The 15,975-nt window shown below is 53.6% G+C and overlaps 1 protein-coding gene across 4 annotated transcripts in view; it reads left to right on the top strand.

The window, feature by feature from the left end:
* Positions 1 to 14,291, top strand: part of EVC2 (EvC ciliary complex subunit 2) — a 41,853-nt gene extending 27,562 nt beyond the window's left edge. For 2 of the 4 annotated variants that reach the window (XM_087828337.1, XM_087828335.1), the window contains exons 14-20: positions 828 to 950; positions 6,947 to 7,174; positions 7,547 to 7,761; positions 9,207 to 9,294; positions 10,481 to 10,674; positions 12,170 to 12,271; positions 13,614 to 14,291. In XM_087828337.1, coding sequence (XP_087684463.1) covers positions 828 to 950; positions 6,947 to 7,174; positions 7,547 to 7,761; positions 9,207 to 9,294; positions 10,481 to 10,674; positions 12,170 to 12,271; positions 13,614 to 13,881 — 1,218 coding nt within the window. In that variant the 3' untranslated portion in view covers positions 13,882 to 14,291. Of the gene's footprint in view, positions 1 to 827; positions 951 to 6,946; positions 7,175 to 7,546; positions 7,762 to 9,206; positions 9,295 to 10,412; positions 10,675 to 12,169; positions 12,272 to 13,613 lie in introns of those variants that run through there. The other 2 variants (XM_087828336.1, XM_087828338.1) reach the window with 2 other exon arrangements.
* Positions 14,292 to 15,975: the final 1,684 nt, after the last annotated feature.

Raw genomic sequence — 15,975 nt, 5'->3', positions numbered from 1 at the left:
TCCTAATCCTAAGGTCTGTAGTGGACACACTGGTGCCCAGCCCAGATCCCCTTGCCCAGGGCTTTGCATTGTCCATTAGCAGACGTGAACCTAGAACCTAGAAAGTGCCTGTCACATAGTAGGTGTGCCATAAATTGTGTTTATTAATAAATGAGTTCTTGAGGACCTTGTCATCTCTAAGAGTCAGATTTCCCCCTTTTTTCAAGCCTTTCTGTGGCTCTCTGCTGGGGTGTAAGCTCTACCATGATCTCAGACATGTGCTGGTAAACTGACTCTCAGTGGAGGTTCAGGGATGTGGGGGGAGGGAAGTCCTGATTTGTAGCTTTTGCCCATTTCCCTGGTGTAAATACTCCTAAGGCCAATTTCAGTCTGCAAACTTGACTTCACTGTGCATGGAGTTGGGAAGAGATGCATCCAGTTGTCACCTCCTTCACTCCCCCTGCCCCCCTGCCCCGGTCTCTCTTAGCCTTATCTTCTTCCAGCCCCAATCCTTGCTCTGGGCTTCAAGGTCTTGCCCACCAGCCTGGCTCTGTGCCTAAGAGGCCTTGACCCACAATTTTCTTTTTTTGTTATTATCCCCATCTGCCTGACTACCAGGCTCTGGCTCTGCCCAGCAGAGGCCCTGTCCTCCCTCTGGCAGGAGGAGCCCACCAGAGACCATGAGGTTGAAGGCCTGTGGGCTGAGCTTGTCCTGGGAAAGAACCTCTGTCCGCCTCCCGCCAGAGGCAGTGGTGCGATCCGTGAGCTGCAGAGGCGTCTCTGGCTTTGGGGGCTGCCTGACGAGCTGGCGGTCACTTTGGTGCCTTGTGTTCTCTCCCCCCCTCCAGCAGCAGTCCAGGGCGAGAAAGCCGCGCGCCAAGAGCAAGAGCAAGATTGACCTCCTGAGGAAGTGCCTCGAGGATAAAATCCAGCTCTTCGACGCACCGGCCCCTGAAGACCTGGCCGAAAAGGTCAGAGCTCCCTCCCCACCTGCTTCCCGTTGCACCTGGCGGGGCCGGCGGCCACCCTGCGCAGGGTGCGTGGGGCCCGGGGCCGCTTGTCCGCCTCCAGCAAACACCACGATTCCAAACTGTCTTGGGTGGACCCGACCCTTCCCCTCACGCCCCTGCACCCGCTCCTTCCTTCTGGAACCCTCTTCCTCCACCTGTGCCCCTGGAGGCTTCCAGGTCACCCTCAGGCCCCCCCTGCTGCTGCCCCGCTACCTGGGGTCGCCCCACCTTCGTGCCTGGCCCGGGCCATCACCCCCGGTCACGCCTCCTGTTCCTGCAGGAGGCACCTCGACCGCGTGGTGCTTGTCTGCCCACGCTCCTCCCTCTCCCCGCAGTCACCTTCCCACCTTCTTTGGCCAGATGAACTCAGTCCTCAGCCGTCCTCGGGTGGCCTCTGTCCTCAGGGGTCCCCTCTTTCAAGAGCCGTATTGGAACACCCACTCCTCCTCCTCGCCTACCCCCATCCTCAACTCCCTTTCTCGCCGGAACACGTACTGCGCTGTTGGTTCAGTCCGCTGGTGTTTTGAGGGGGCAGCAGTGTTCGGGCGCTGCGCCGACGAACCCCGGTCCCAGCTCTCCCGGGCACACGTTCTGCTTGGGGAGGGTGGGTGGAAGGCACCTACGGTGACAGGCCGTGATCTGCGCCGCTCGGGACAGGAACACGATGGTGCGACCGTGACGGGGGAAGGGAGGCGGGACGGACTGAGGTGGGAGAGTCCAGTTAGGGCTCTCTGAGGAGGGACATGTAGGAGGTGACACCACTGAGCACAGCGGCCAGGGCTGCGGCTCAGGTCTCCTGACGCCCGTCTGCGTTCAGTCAGCAGATCTGCTCGAGGGACCCGGGAACGGGACGTTTCGGTGGCTCTTTGCTGCACCTCCTGCTGTTTTTGCACAGAGCGTGTGTAAATTTCTCATAGATGTTCCGTAGCAGCCTTTAAATGTAAATGGAAACGACAGGCCCGTTTTTCCCGCTCCCCCGTTCCTTCTGGATGCGAACGACGTTGCCCGCGTCTGGGTGGCACGGCCGCCACCTGTCGGCTCGCCCGTTCGGTGTTCAGTCCCTGGACGGGTCCAGGCCCCCGCGGCTCGTCAGCAGCCTCCGCTCAGCCCCTGCGGCCGCGCGTCCTGCTGTGGCTCTGCCGCGGCCCCGGCAGGTACTCGGCGGTGCAGGCGGGGCCTCTGTCAAGGGCGCCTCCGTCAGGACCGGCGCTGCCACCCGTCATTTCAGAAGTGGCGAGAGTTTAAGCATGAGAACAGCGTGCTCATTTCAGATGACCTGACAAGGGGGAGATCTGATGGCCCAGGTCCTCGCAGAGCGTAGACTGGAAGAGGTGTCGGGAGGGAAGGTGTTTTAGGAAGCGGGGGGAACGCCATCCATCCGCAGGCCGGGAAAGCCCCCATGTGGTCCTCTCCATGCCTCCTTCTGCCCGTTTTATCTCCCGAGGCAGCCTGTCAACGTCCTCTCCCTGCAGCATCCTTCAGAGGGAAATCTCATGGCTTCCCACTGCCCCAAACAAATCCAGACTCCTGAGCGTGGTGTTCAAGGCCTCACCGCGGGTCTTCCGCTCCCCTTTCCAATCCCATGTTCCGCTCCACCTTCCATGGACTGAAATGTTACCACATTACCAAGGTTGCCTTCGCATGGTCTCAACGTAGTAACTTTTCTTTACACTGTCCACCTTAAAATGCCACTTTATGTTTTTTCTTGAGTTTGTGCATGCATTCTTTTAAGGAGTCAAATAATTCTGCAGGGTTTGTGCTTTAAAAAAAAAATAGGCTCCCTGCAGCCACAGACACACACGTTTTTAAATCCCCAGAAGTAACGACGTCTCATTTTTCAGCCTGATCTCTTCATGCCGGCCTCCATGTCTCTAAGTAACGTACTTGTCTCGCTAGTTCTCAGTTTCTCAACTCTGACATCATCTGTTTACTTTCTTTCTGGAAGATAAGATTTCATTTCTTTCAACCTGCAAACACATGAGCCCTTCCTGTCTCTCCCCTCACCGTAGTGAGATCCATAGCTAAGATTTCTGTTATTACGGTTTTTTAAATGTTATTGACATCTGAGCCTTATAAAAGCCAAGATTCTTTTTTTTCCTGGGCAACTTTTTGTTTTTCTTGGAGTTATTATTATCATTTGTTTTTTTTGTTTTTTGGTAACTTCTCTATGTACTTATCACTAATTCAGCCCACTTCTTGACCGTGGGCCAAATACCTTACCTGGGCCATCACACTAGCCTTGCCTTCTAGTAACTACATCGTCTGGAAGACATTGCTTTGTGCCTCTGCTGTGCTCCCACCTGGACGGTACCCACTGCACCTTATGCACAGCTGCCATCTTGGGGTCACGCTGTGGATTTCTCCACCCCTCTCTTTGCTGATATCTTTCTAATTTTAATGGAACACACCCTCTGTTAGTTTCCTAGGAAAGGGCACATGGGAGAGTAATGTTTTGAAATTTTGCAAGACTGAAATGCTTTTACTCTGCTCCCTTACATGACAGATAGTTGGACCAATCTTGGAATTCTGGGAAATTTTCTTAAATAATTTTGATGATTAACTTTTTTATTTTTTTTTACTATTTTCCTTCTCTTTGATCTTTTGTTTTACTTTCTGAGGAATATTCTTAGCTTTTCTTCCAAACCTTTAGTTGTGTTTTTCATTTATGCTTTAAATTTCTGATTTTTCAGGAGTTTTCCTCTCTGAATGCTCTTAAAAACAGAACATGCTCTTGTTGTTTGAAGGCCCCTGACCTCTTGTATCTCCCTGAGGACATTCATGGTTTTGAAAGCTGTTTTATAAAACTTCCTGCACATTTACTGGTATGTCTGCAGGTGCGGGCCGTCCCCGGTGGTCTGCTCTTTTACTGAGTTGGGTACTTGAAAGCTGCGTGGGGGCGCCAAGCCTGTAAGCGGGACTCTCAGACTGTGCCCTGCACTCTGGTATGACCAACTGGCCCTTTCACTGGGGGACCGCCCCCAGCATCAGTATTGTAGACCTTTCCTGAGACTGGTCGGCTTCTCCAGAGAAGACCAGCCTCCTGCCTGGTGGCACAGGCCTGGATGCCCACATTGCAGGAGCCAAAGGGGGAAGCGAGCTGTGACCTTAGTGATCAGGATGTGAAGGTTCCCCTGAGCCCTCTGCTCTCAGTGCAGGGCCTCCGCCTTCAGCCGCGCCTGGCTTCTCCCAGTTTAGAGATGAATCTCCAGTTGTCAGCTGGGCTGAGGCAGGAGCAGGGTCTGCTTAGCAGAAGTTGGGCGGGGAGGGCGGGGGTCTGAAGGCTTGTTTCTCAGTGAGATGCTCAGCTTTTCCTCTTTACCTTCCACTTTGACCCCCCGCTTCTTGTGCCTGCATTTTCCAAGACTTGGGGGATCCTGCGGCGTAAATGATGTTGCTCCTTGGCTCATTACTCCACAGCCGGCTTAGAATTCAGCCTTTGGGATTCGTTGAGTCCTTAGGCCCTCAGCCATGGACTCTCCAGCTTTTAAAACTTTGTTGCTCTCGTTTCCTCCCTATTTTCTCCACCTTTCCCTTCTGTCTTGAAGAAAACAGTGGATACTTGTTACAAATCTGTTAAAGGCAAACAAACCGACACCAGACGTTAGACCTCAGTCCTTGAGTTTTTGGCTAAGAAAGAATTCAGAGCCAAGACTCAAACACCAGCAAAAGTTTAATTAGAAAGTCACAGAGGTAGAAGAAGCAAGCTGTGGGTGAAGGGAGCCAGCTGGGCAGTGTGGGCTCAGAAAACAATTTCCATCTTCTTATATCCTCCAGGCATTTAATCTGGCAAAGCAGGGGTTAAACTGGCCTGCCCCTCAGGAGGACCAGCCCCCAGAATACAAGTGCAGGCTCCTATTTAAATCAGCCATCTCCTGCCAGCATTACGATATGAGGTTCTTGATGCGACCACTCTTTTTTTACAAGGAGGGACTTTGCTGGTGACACGTGTAGCTTCTCCCCATCTCTTGCCCACTTTCTTCAGGAAGGGTGCTATCTGATGGGTGGGATGAAAGAAGGAACTGGGCATGCTCAGTTCAGCTCCCTCCTAATTAGCCGCCTGTAGGGAGCCCTCATTTCCTGTTCAGGATGCAGTGAGCCTGGTGGGGAGGCCTGCTGTTTGGGGAGCATACATTCATTTGGACACACATCCTCCAATCTAGTTTTCATCGACATGAAAGCTGACATTTGGTGTCTATCTGGTTTTATTTGTTTCCAAGCCTGGGCAAGGAGGAGGGCTATGTCCAGAAGCCTGGGCAAGGAGGAGGGCTATGTCCGGAACTCCTTAGAATCCCACCAGTTCTCTGCTGGTGGACACAGGTCAGTCTTATTTTTTGCCTTTAAAGGACATCACGGTGCCTAGAAGAAGCTACTTTGAAATTCACATGCTGTCAGGGAAGCTCTGGAGGAAGCTGTTGGAACTTTCCATTTAAAATCAGAGTATTTAGCAGAGTATGTTTTTGCAAATGAGTGTTTATTACTTTGGCAGCTTGAATATTTAATGAAGCCTGTCATTAATAAGCATAGAAATGCAAATCTGTATCCGCTCCGGAGTTCATTCAGACTCAGATGAACACCCTCTCTAGAGGCATACTCTCCTGGTGCCTAAATGAACAGGTTTGGCTTTCCCAAGACAAGAAGAGAGGATTTCCCAGAATCTCTTCTTAATTTCACTGTCCACGTTGTTCTGAAGCACAAACCAAAGGCTTTAGGCCTCCCCCACATTTTAGGTGTGAATCTGTATAAATAAACTTGAGACGTAGCCCGTGTAGTCACCCCATCTACCCCACGCCTCCACAGGGGGCCAGGCCCTACAGGAGACGGGCCTGCATCCACCCAGGGTGGGGAAGAGGGAGACCACTCAGAGTGACTGCGAAAACCTGAGCTCACGGCAGGTGTGTAGTAAGGGGACCTCTCATCCTTTTCTTACTCACCTGCCTGTGACTCATGTGTTTCCTCTTCAGGACTTTCAGTGGGTTCTCCATAGCCCTTCCCATTGTCCCAGGAGAATGTCTGCCTTCCTGTACCGGGCAGTCAGGGCCTCAGTAATGCGGTTCCTTGCAGGGGAGAGGGGTGCACACCTACAGGGACTGCCTTTGGGGGCTCAGATGATGAAGTCTGGGAAGTGTTAGACTGCCTTGTTCACTGTAGCAGATTTTCTAGAAAAAGTGTAAGAGCTAGTGGTTGTAGAGAAAAAATACATAGATGCCGGAATGAGCTACTTAGTTGAGTGAATGGGTGGAGGGAATGGATTCACTCATCTAGAGTTTACTGGGCCCCTTGGGTGCTGAGTCCTCCAGGGGAGCTCGTGTCTTAGTGGGGTGAACGGTGTGGTGAGTGTGCCCCTGGGCCAAGAGCATGGAATGTGGGAGCCACAGAAAGAGAGTGACAAACACGTGTAGAGTGAGGATGTTTCAAAGCAGCTAGTTGGGAACCGGAGACCCTGAGGACAGAGAGGATGCGGGGGACACGTAGGCCATAGTGAGGAGCTTGCACAGTGGACACTGAGAATGGAGTGTAGGGCCGTGAGCTATTGGGGAGGGTGGAGCCCCAGGTTTGGGTGCAGGTGGCAGGACAGACCAGACCGGTCCAGGCATACCTTGGCTGGGATCAGGGTGAGGAGGGCCGCAGAGCCTGCACTAGGAAGTATGACCCCCATCTCACGATGGGGAGCCTTGAAGGATTTCATGTCAGATGGCGACAAGGTTTGATTTACCTTCAACAGTCGTCAAAGTGGAATGAACAGCTAGACCCCAAAGCCCCATGGAGTCTGTAATCAGAGGTGCCCTTGGGGTCTGAAACTGTAGACTGCAGGGCTGCTGCTTTGTAAATATCATAGACCTTGCCTAGAGCCCTGAATTAAGGATCGAAATCTAACAGGCTGCTGTTTGTAAGCTGCTGCTCTCTCTCCTCCCTCCACTGACCACCTGCCCTCTGGTTTCTGGCTCTGCCCCTCCCAGGTCCGAGGAGAGCTGCTGCGGGAGAGGGTGCAGCAGCTGGAGGCCCAGGAGGCTCGCTTCGCAGAGTCCCTCGTCTCCCTGCAGTTCCAGAAGGCAGCCAGGATGGCCAAGACGCTGTGGACATACACCGCCCTCCTGAGCATCCAGGACCTGCTGCTGGAGGAGCTGAGCGAGTCGGAGACCCTGACCAAGGCAGCCTGCGCTCAGATCCTGGAGTCCCACAGTCCCGTGAGTGCAGGCCTGGGGCTGAGGACGGGGTGTGCAGTCCTTCGTTGGCTCTTTCTGGTGCCCATCTCTGGTTCTCCACAGTCCAGCGGGCGGCCTCCTGTCCTGTCTATGCTGCAGGGTCAGGGTCATGGTGAGGGTTCAGTGAGGTAACTTACCCGGGAGCACGTGGTACCTCACAGCCCAAGGCGGATCTATTTCATTGCCTCTAAAAAGCAAACCCTTTAACATTTTTCACATCTCTGAGATGGGTGCATCTTCTAGTCAACAGCGGGAGTGTTTCTTTCATAATGCTGTGCAAAGCAGTCAAAGCACAGGCGGGATTTCTCCTGCCCCCATCCGCCTTGTGCTCACCGCCTGCCCTTCTGCATGTAGGAGCTCCAGGAGCTGGAGAGGAAGCTGGAGGACGAGCTGGCCCACCAGGAGGCGGCCCAGCTGCAGCGGGCCCTGGCCAGTCGGCAGCAGTGGGCAGGGGACGGGCCCAGCCTCCTGGATGAGTCCGAGGACACCGATTCTGAAAGGCAGGTGTCCGCTGTGCTGCGGCGAGCCCTGAGCAAGAGCCAGCAATTACTGGAGCACCACCAGCAGAGGTGAGACAGCCGACGGCACTGTGTGATGTCCATGCCCGGGGGCACCTGCCTGTCACGCTCAGTTCAAAAAGGAGGTGTCATCTCAGCGCTCGGCAGGAGCTGCTCACTGTGTAGCATTCTTCCACAACATCTTTCTAGACTTCATTTCTTTTTAATATCATTGAGGTTTTACTGAACATAATATGTTTAAACTTTTTGTTTTGAAATAATTATAGACCCTCAAGAGGCCACAAAAATAGTGCAGAGGTTGCAGGCGCCCCTCCCCCGGCTCCCCCAGGGGAGCATCTTGTGTATTCACAACACATAATCCAAGGGGGCACCGACCTTGACATGGGCAGAGGGCCCTGGACACAGGCCTTCCTCGGCCTTGCCAGTTACATCACATTTATATCCTGCTTTTGTAAAATTGTGACACAGACAGAGCCCCGATCTTTATTTGGTGTTCTTTGCTTTCCTTTTCAATTAACATTAGATGTTAGCCTTTGCCTGCAGCATAACAATTCTCAGAAAATACAATTTAAAAAAAAAAGCTCCCTATTTTCCGCCGGGAGGGTGATGCCGATGTGGAAAGCGTGGGTGCAGACGGTAGACACAGCGTGGTTCCGTTGTTTAAACACACGCACATTCGTTGGAAGGAAATGGACCACATTGCGATGGATGCGATTTCTGGGCAGTGAGGTTACAGGTGATTTTAATTGACCAGTTTACACTTTTCTGTGTAAACACGCCTGAGAGTGTAATTCTGTTCCACTGGAGTGATTGTATGAGAGGCTGAGTCCCTGTGATCGGAGGGAGATGCCCAGATCTGCTGGCTTGATTTAGAGCAGGACCTAGGCTGCTTCCTGCCCCATGTACTCTGTGCTTTGAGGAGACACGGCTGGTGGTCAGGCCTTTGGTGTGACTTGTACCTGCAGAGGGTCTGGGTTGTATTAACCAGGGAGAATGCAGAGCGGATAATCCGTCATGTCAGCTTGGGTGGGCTAAGGAATTGGTGGGGAGTCAGGATGCCTCATGGGGAGACCCTTGTGCATGAAAGGTGCCACCCGGCCTCTGGTCAGAGCCAGGAGCATCCTTGAGAGATGGTCTTGGGTCTGCTATAACCCGAGGGCACATGGTGGATGAGACCATGGAGCCTGGTCCTCTTGAGCATGGCCACGACAATACTGAGAATTGTCAAAGTAGGGTCACAGGTCACCCTGCAAAGCCACACTGAAGTCACCACACACTTGCTTCGAAGCTCCTCACTTTGAGGAGCCGTCCATCCTGATGGACGTTATTGCAAAGTAGTCTAGGCAAGAAGACGTAGCCTCTCTGGCCACCCCTCTCCATGGATTTAATAAAATACAATGTGGATTAGGTTGCAGTTCATTGTTATTAAATAACTAGACGGTCTCATAGGACCGCTTTATAACAAAATAACTCACATAGACTCTATTCCACTCTAGCTTGCGGGAGGAGCAGGAGAGCAGTGTCATGCTCGAAGACTTGCTGGAGACTCTGGAGGCGGACACCTTTGTGACCCTGTACAGCCAGGTGAGAACCCGGCAGCCCAGTCCCGGCTCCATTTCTTACCAGCACGTCCCTTTCTCAGAGTCCACCTTTCCTTACCCGTGGGTGGGATGAAAACACAGACCTGGGGAAGAGCTGAGCAGATATTTAAAGGAGAGGCCACCTACCCTGTGGCAGGACCCTGCAAAGTACTCCACACTCATTGTGTCACTGCCGGGCCGGTTCTGTCATCGCCCCCTCCTACAAAGCTGAAACTTGCCCGGGTTCACACTGAGGAGAAATAAGGACATTGCCCAGGGACACACAGTTCCACGTGGCGGGGCTGGGAGGCCGACCCGGGTTTTCGGGAGCACAGAGCCTCTTCTCTCTCATAACCGTTTATTAAGAAATAATTTTAGATTCTCAGGAAGTTGCCAAGGGAGCTCAGAGAGCTCCAGTGCCCTCTCATACTTCCCTCAGTTTCCCCAGTGGTTGCACCTTACAAAACCCAATACAACATCAAGGCCAGGGCATTGAGGGTGCTATAAAATCTGTCACTTCGTTTCATATAGACTCCTGTAACCAACACCACAATTAGAACATAGAACTATTCTATAACCAGTATTTTTCCTATTGCTCTTCGGAGAGAGAGGAGGGGAGGGGAGTGAAGGGGAGAGAGAGAGGGAGAGAGAAACATTGATGTGAGAGAGACACATCAACTGGTTGCCCCCCACATGCGCCCCAACCAGGGCAAGGAGCAAACCCGCAACCCAGGTACGTGCCCTTGACCAGGAGTCAAACCCTCGACCCTTTGGTGCTCAGGCCGATGCTCTAACCACTGCCAGGGCCATAGCGCATTTCTTTGATCGTCCACTGGTTTGGGGACTTTCTGTTGTTTCCAGAGCCTGTGCTGTCCCCACCCCGGGGCCACATCACCACTGGGAACCTGAGTAGGAGGAGACATTACTAAGTGTCGCTGCTGCAGGCCGGGTGTTAGTCACCGCGAGTGAGCTGGGTGTTGTCAGAAGGGGCGGATGATGGCTGTGGAAATGTAATGGGGAGCCAAGGCTGCTGACCAAGTAGGTTTTCTTTTGACAGCTCTGTGAATCTGGGAACATGGTTCTAGGACCGAGCTACGGAAATATTTCTTTCCCTGGGACCAGGCATCTTAGCCTGTGCCGTTCACCAGGGTTAGCGCGCCGTGGCCTGAGCTCCCTGCCTTCACCCCCAGGAGCTGAGGCTGGCCTCGTACCTGTCCAAGCTGACGATGGTGCCCGCGGGCACCCTGCGCCGCCTCCTGAGCGTGGCCCTGCCCACGGCCGCGCAGCCCGAGCTGCTGGCCCTGCTGGACTCGGTCAGCCAGAAGCAGCCGGACCCCGCAGCGGAGCCGGGCGGCGGGGAGCAGGCCGACCTGGGCCGGAGGGGGTGAGTCAGCGCCCGCATCCCTGGGAAACTGAGCAAGAGTCCAGGAGGGGAGCGGATGGCGGAGGGGCGGGGGACCCGCGCACACAGCCTTCCCTGCTCGGCCCCCAGGAGAGTCGCCAGGAGTCGGTTTCCAGTCCTGGTGGGTCCACTGCTTTGTTCACTTTCTCTCTTTCTGTGGTCAATTTATTTTTCAAGTAGAATCTTAAGAAGTATTCTGGTCAGAGAGCTGGGTGTGGGCGTGGCCGGGGCTGGGCAGGGGGTGGTTAGAGCGCAGCGTGTCGCGGCTCTTTCTCCAGTGCACAACCAGGTGGGACATGCAAGTGGCAAGTATTGGAGGTGACTGGAGCCGGAGCATACATGGTTACAGGGAAGCCTTTCTGCCTGAGGGGCCACCCATGAGGACCTTATTTGGGGGGCTGCCCCTTTGGCCAATTCAGTGTGGGGCTTGTAAGCAGCATGATCAGTCTGATGTGGGATGTGATGAGCTCTCAGGTGGCTGCAACCTGGAGTGTGGAGTGTGAACATGCCTTTTCGTTGCCCAGCTTCATGGCTCGTGTGTTACAGTCTCTGGGGGCAGGAGATACTACTCTTGTGTCCCAGATGCCTTGTCACATCATTTCAGAGCCTTGGGTTTCCAACAACAAACTGACTAAGCAAGAAAGGGCATCCGAGGGGCCTGTCGGAACCCCCAGCCCTGAGAGGGCAGGACCAGGAGAGCACGCAGGGCACCCCTCTGGGGTGCTGCCCTCTGAGTGCCAGCCTTCTGGGCCCAAGACTTAGACTCCTGGAAGAGAGAGCCTGGTCCAGCCTGGGAAGGACTATCCTCACCACCACTGGGCGGCGTGAACTGCCGAGGCGCAGTGTGAGCTGGACACAGACGGGACCCTAAGGTCCACTCTGTCCTTTATGGACTTGACCCAACCCAAGGTCCTTGAACGTCAGCTCACGGCATTGCTTCATGAATATCCCACACGCTCCCTTTGCTGGGACGCCAAGACCCAACTCATGTCCCCGCCTCTCAGCATCCTTCTCTGCCTGACGCATGTCACCTGTTTCCCATCTGTGACCTCTGGACCGGGGATCCCTTAAGGGCAGAGGTTGTGTCTGGACCAGGACAGAGAAAGCACTTGGTCACTGTGCCTCGAGTGAGAGAACAAACAGTGAAAACTCTGGATTCCCCTGTCAGGATGGAGCCTGCAGTGCCTTTTTTTTAAATGTTTTTATTGATTAAAGAGAGAAGAAGGGAGGAGAGATAGAAACATCAATGAGGAGAGAGACTCATTGATTGACTGCCTCCTGCACGCCCCTATTGGGGATCGAGCCGAAAACCCGGGCATGTGTCCTGACGGGGCATCAAACCAGGATCTCCTGGTTCATAGGTTGACCCTCAACCACTGAGCCACACAGGCTGGGCCTGTAGTGCCTTTTAGGATTGGGGCTCGCTGGGAGATTCTATTATTTCTGAGAATATAAGACGCCCCCTTCTCGCCTTCAGGAAACACCAGGGCTGGTGGCAAGCCTTAGAAAGCAAACTGCGCAGAGAGCTGATAAGCAGAGGATTGGAAAAGATGCTGTGGGCTCGCCAGAGGAAGGAGAGGTAATGGCGGGCACTGTCCAGGTGGGCTGGGGAGGAGGGCCGCCTGGGAGCTGGGACGGCAGGGCAGGGGAGGGCGGGGGAGGGGACGGAGAAGGGACCGGTCCTTCCTGAAGACCACGTGGGCCCGCTTCAGGAGCTGGGCATAAGCCTCTAGCTAGTGGGCGGATGTTCCCCTCTCCTTCATTAGCGTTAGAGTTTCTGTACTTCTTGTAACCAGTGCACACTCCTTAGTGGGACGTCATCAGAAGGAAAGTAATGCCTTACAGCGGTTCTCACTTCCTAGCTGATGAGGCCCATCCTGTTGCACTGAGCCTCCCGCCTTCCAGGAAGTGGGGCCGGCAACACTGGCGCTCGGGGAGGTCAGACGAAGAGGCCCGGGTCTGCGGCTCCAAACAGGGGCCCTAGGACTTGGGCATCTAACTAAGCCCTTTATGCCCCTCAACGCCCTGGCCAGTGCTTTCTTCTCTGAATGTCTTTCTTCTTTAAGCGTGGTGAGCAGAGGAAAGCAGGGGCAGGGTGGTTGTAGATGCTACAAGTGGTTGGCCGGGTGTCTCCGGGGATACCCATCGGAGAAAGAGGAGCATGGATTCGTGACGGGTGAAAACGTGGTGTCCAGTGTGTGTCCTGGGAACAGTGGGAGTCCCAGGGAAGTGTCTAACCTGAGACCTGCCACTCCCCTAATTTCTCAGAGCCAAGGTGAGGGTGCTGAGACCATGCTTCCTGAATGGTCCACGAGAAACATCTTGGAGACGTGGATAATGGGCTGCTTAGCAGAATTTAGTCCCAAAGAAATTAGGTCAGGATACTGAGCCCAAACCTAGGAAAGGAGATTAGAGCTGTTGTAAATGTGAAGTGCTCCACTGAGGAACACAAGTCAGTTGCTCGGGCGGAGGATGGGGGAGCGAAGCAGTTCCTGGGCCGCGCTCCCAAAGCAGACCTCGGACACATTCTGCTTAACTTCCATTGCTTTGTAATCAGGTTTTGTCAGCCTGCTTTTAGTGTGAGGATCGCAGGCAGGGGTGTCCTGGGAGAGGGACGGGAGCTCTGATGTGTAGCATGTGCCAATTTCTGTGGTGTAAATACTCCCATTGTGGCTGATTTCAAGCAAACGACGGGATGACAACAGGCTCGCCAGTCTCCTGAAAATGTAACAGTTGTGAGTCGGTAAGATTTGTCTGCCGCATGGCACTGCCACAGGCTTCGGCTAATTCCAGGGGCAGTCAGGTGACCAGCAAGAAAACCCTTCTTTAAAATGGTACTTGATGGGGGATCTAGGGACCAAAAGGGGATTCCTAGGGAGCTCTTATCAGGACACTCATGTGATAACCTGTTCTTTCTCCAGCATATTGAAGAAGACGTGTCCCCCTCTGAGAGAGAGGATAGCATTCCCCAGGAAAGGGAGCTGGCCACACCTGTCCCTGGAGTCCAGTGGCGAGCTGGTGCCTGTGCCCATCGTAGGGGCCGAAGCCATCGATTTGTTAAACACAGGCGAGAAGCTCTTTATATTCAGAAACCCAGGGGAGCCGGCGACCTGGCTGCACGCTCCTCCCAGGAAGAAGAAGAATTTTCTGAACGCCAAGAAGGCCGCCCGGGCCCTGGGCACGGACTAGCCAAAAGGAGAGCGCCAGGAGCCTGAAGACCGGAGGACTCGTGTTCTCCCACCCACCACGTGTGTTTGTAATGTATAGTCTGCAAATAGAAATCGCGCGTGGAAGACACAGACACCCCAACAAGCCCCCTCCCCAACTCTCGCAGACCCAGTTTTCTGTGTTCTCATGGGTTTCCAGATGGCCCACTCTCTCTGGCATTACAGGGGATGTGATGAGCCACGGGCCCAGCCGTGAGCGCTCAGTCCCGCCGCACCGAGGGCCTGCGGGACCCTGACGCCGATTCCCATCCCACTGTGTCTGGCTGCATTAAGGGCTGGGTGTCGAAGGCAAGGTTCTCTTTTCTTACATTTTGTGTTTGTCCCATATTCTGCTTTTACCAAGGGAATTTTTAAAAACGTATTTTACACAAAGCTCTTGTTGGTGGAACTCATTTTTGCTGTATGTGGGACCATCCACTTCACTGTTTCTTGCGTTTTGGCCACATGTTGCTGCGTTCAGCAGAGGTTTGCCCTCTGTCATTCCAGTGGCCAGGAAATGTCTCCAACTCAAATCAGAGTTATTGTCCTCTCTTTACAAATCAGGGAATTCAGTGGCTTGAGAAGGTGAGTGGGTGTGTGCAGGGTCGCAAAGCTAGGAAGCAGCAGAATCAGGACCCACTCTCTGCGGCCCACAATTCTTGTCCTTTCTCCCAGCCTCAAGCCGTGGACACCCAACAGGCCTCGCTCAGCCAGCAAATGCACACGGGTCCTTGAGTTTCACATGGGTGCAAGCCTTTCTATCCTCACAGCAGTGATGGAGGCCCCTGATGGCTCCCTGGGGCGGACCAGATCATGGGGTGAGCTTTTCCGAGAGCGAGGCGAAGGTGGTTGCCTCGGGTCTTTCCCGCAGGTAGGAAATGAGTGGGAAGGAATCCCGTCCCCAGCAAAGGGATGAAGAGGGCTCCCAAGGAAGCACCTGTCACATGCAAGTTGTTGCTAGACCCTCCCAGCCACGTTGCAATCCTCGCTGACCCCCGGCAGGGAGGGTAGCCCTGCTCTGCTGCACAGCCGGGGAGGCTGGGCTCAGAGGGTAAGTAACTCGCCTGCGATCACACCACCCGTAAGGGGGGATTTCTGGTTTTGAACCCGGGTCTCCCAACTTCCAAATCTACCACGAGACGTCCCGTTTCATTCTGCAATGTGAAGGCCAGGTCTTTACAGTTCTCGTCGGTGTGCGTGCGGCTCGGTGGATGGCGACCTTGGCTGGGGTGTACCTCTTTCGGGCCCCCCCTGAGCTGTCACTGAGGACGTAACTGTGTGTGCATCAGCTGTCACTATTACCACAGAGGCCTGTGCAGCTGTAAGCGTGGATCACGCGTTCATTCAGGCGCCTGTTGATGGGCCTGGGAGGACTCGTTCCCGGTTTGGGCTGGTAAGAATGAAGCTGCTGTGAACACTCGCGGGGACAGTGCCTTCATCTGAGTGCACGGCCAGGTCATAGGATGAGTGTAGGTTAATTTTATAAGAATCTGTCAGGCTCTTCTCCGAAGTGCTTGTACCAGTTTACTCTCCCACCCTGTGTGTGAATGCCGGTTCCTTCACCTCTTCACCTGAATGAGTACACTCTGTTAAAAAAAAGTTTTTTCTATTGATTTTTAGAGAGAGGAAGAGAGAGAGAAACATCGATGTGAGAGTGGGACATGGATCGGCTGCCTCCTGCACGCCCCCTACCAGGGATCAGGCTCACAACCTTTTCTTCTTTGGTGTAGGAACGGCTCTCCAGCCAGCCCAGGGAGCCACCTGGCCAGGGCTTGTGGATTTTTATAAATATTAAATCCATTTTGTGTTCTTGGCATAAACCCAATTTGGTCATGATATACTATCCTTTTAAAATCTATTCATTTCCATTTGCTAAAATTTTGTTAACCTTTGCACCTAAGTTCATGAGGAGTATTGGTCTGTAGGTGTCTCTTCTTGTACATGTCTTTCCAGTTTTGGAATCGAGGTGTTGCCAGCCTCGTAAAGTGAGTTGGAAAGTATATTGTTGCTCCACTTTTCTGGAAGAGTATGGGGAGAGTTGGAATTATTTTTTCCTTAAATATTTGGTTAAGTTCAC

Source organism: Miniopterus natalensis, chromosome 1 (genome assembly GCF_054644295.1).
Source record: "Miniopterus natalensis isolate mMinNat1 chromosome 1, mMinNat1.hap1, whole genome shotgun sequence".
Lineage (NCBI taxonomy): Eukaryota > Metazoa > Chordata > Mammalia > Chiroptera > Miniopteridae > Miniopterus > Miniopterus natalensis.
The sequence above is the reverse complement of the archived record's forward strand: the minus strand, read 5'-3'. Positions and strand labels throughout refer to the sequence as shown.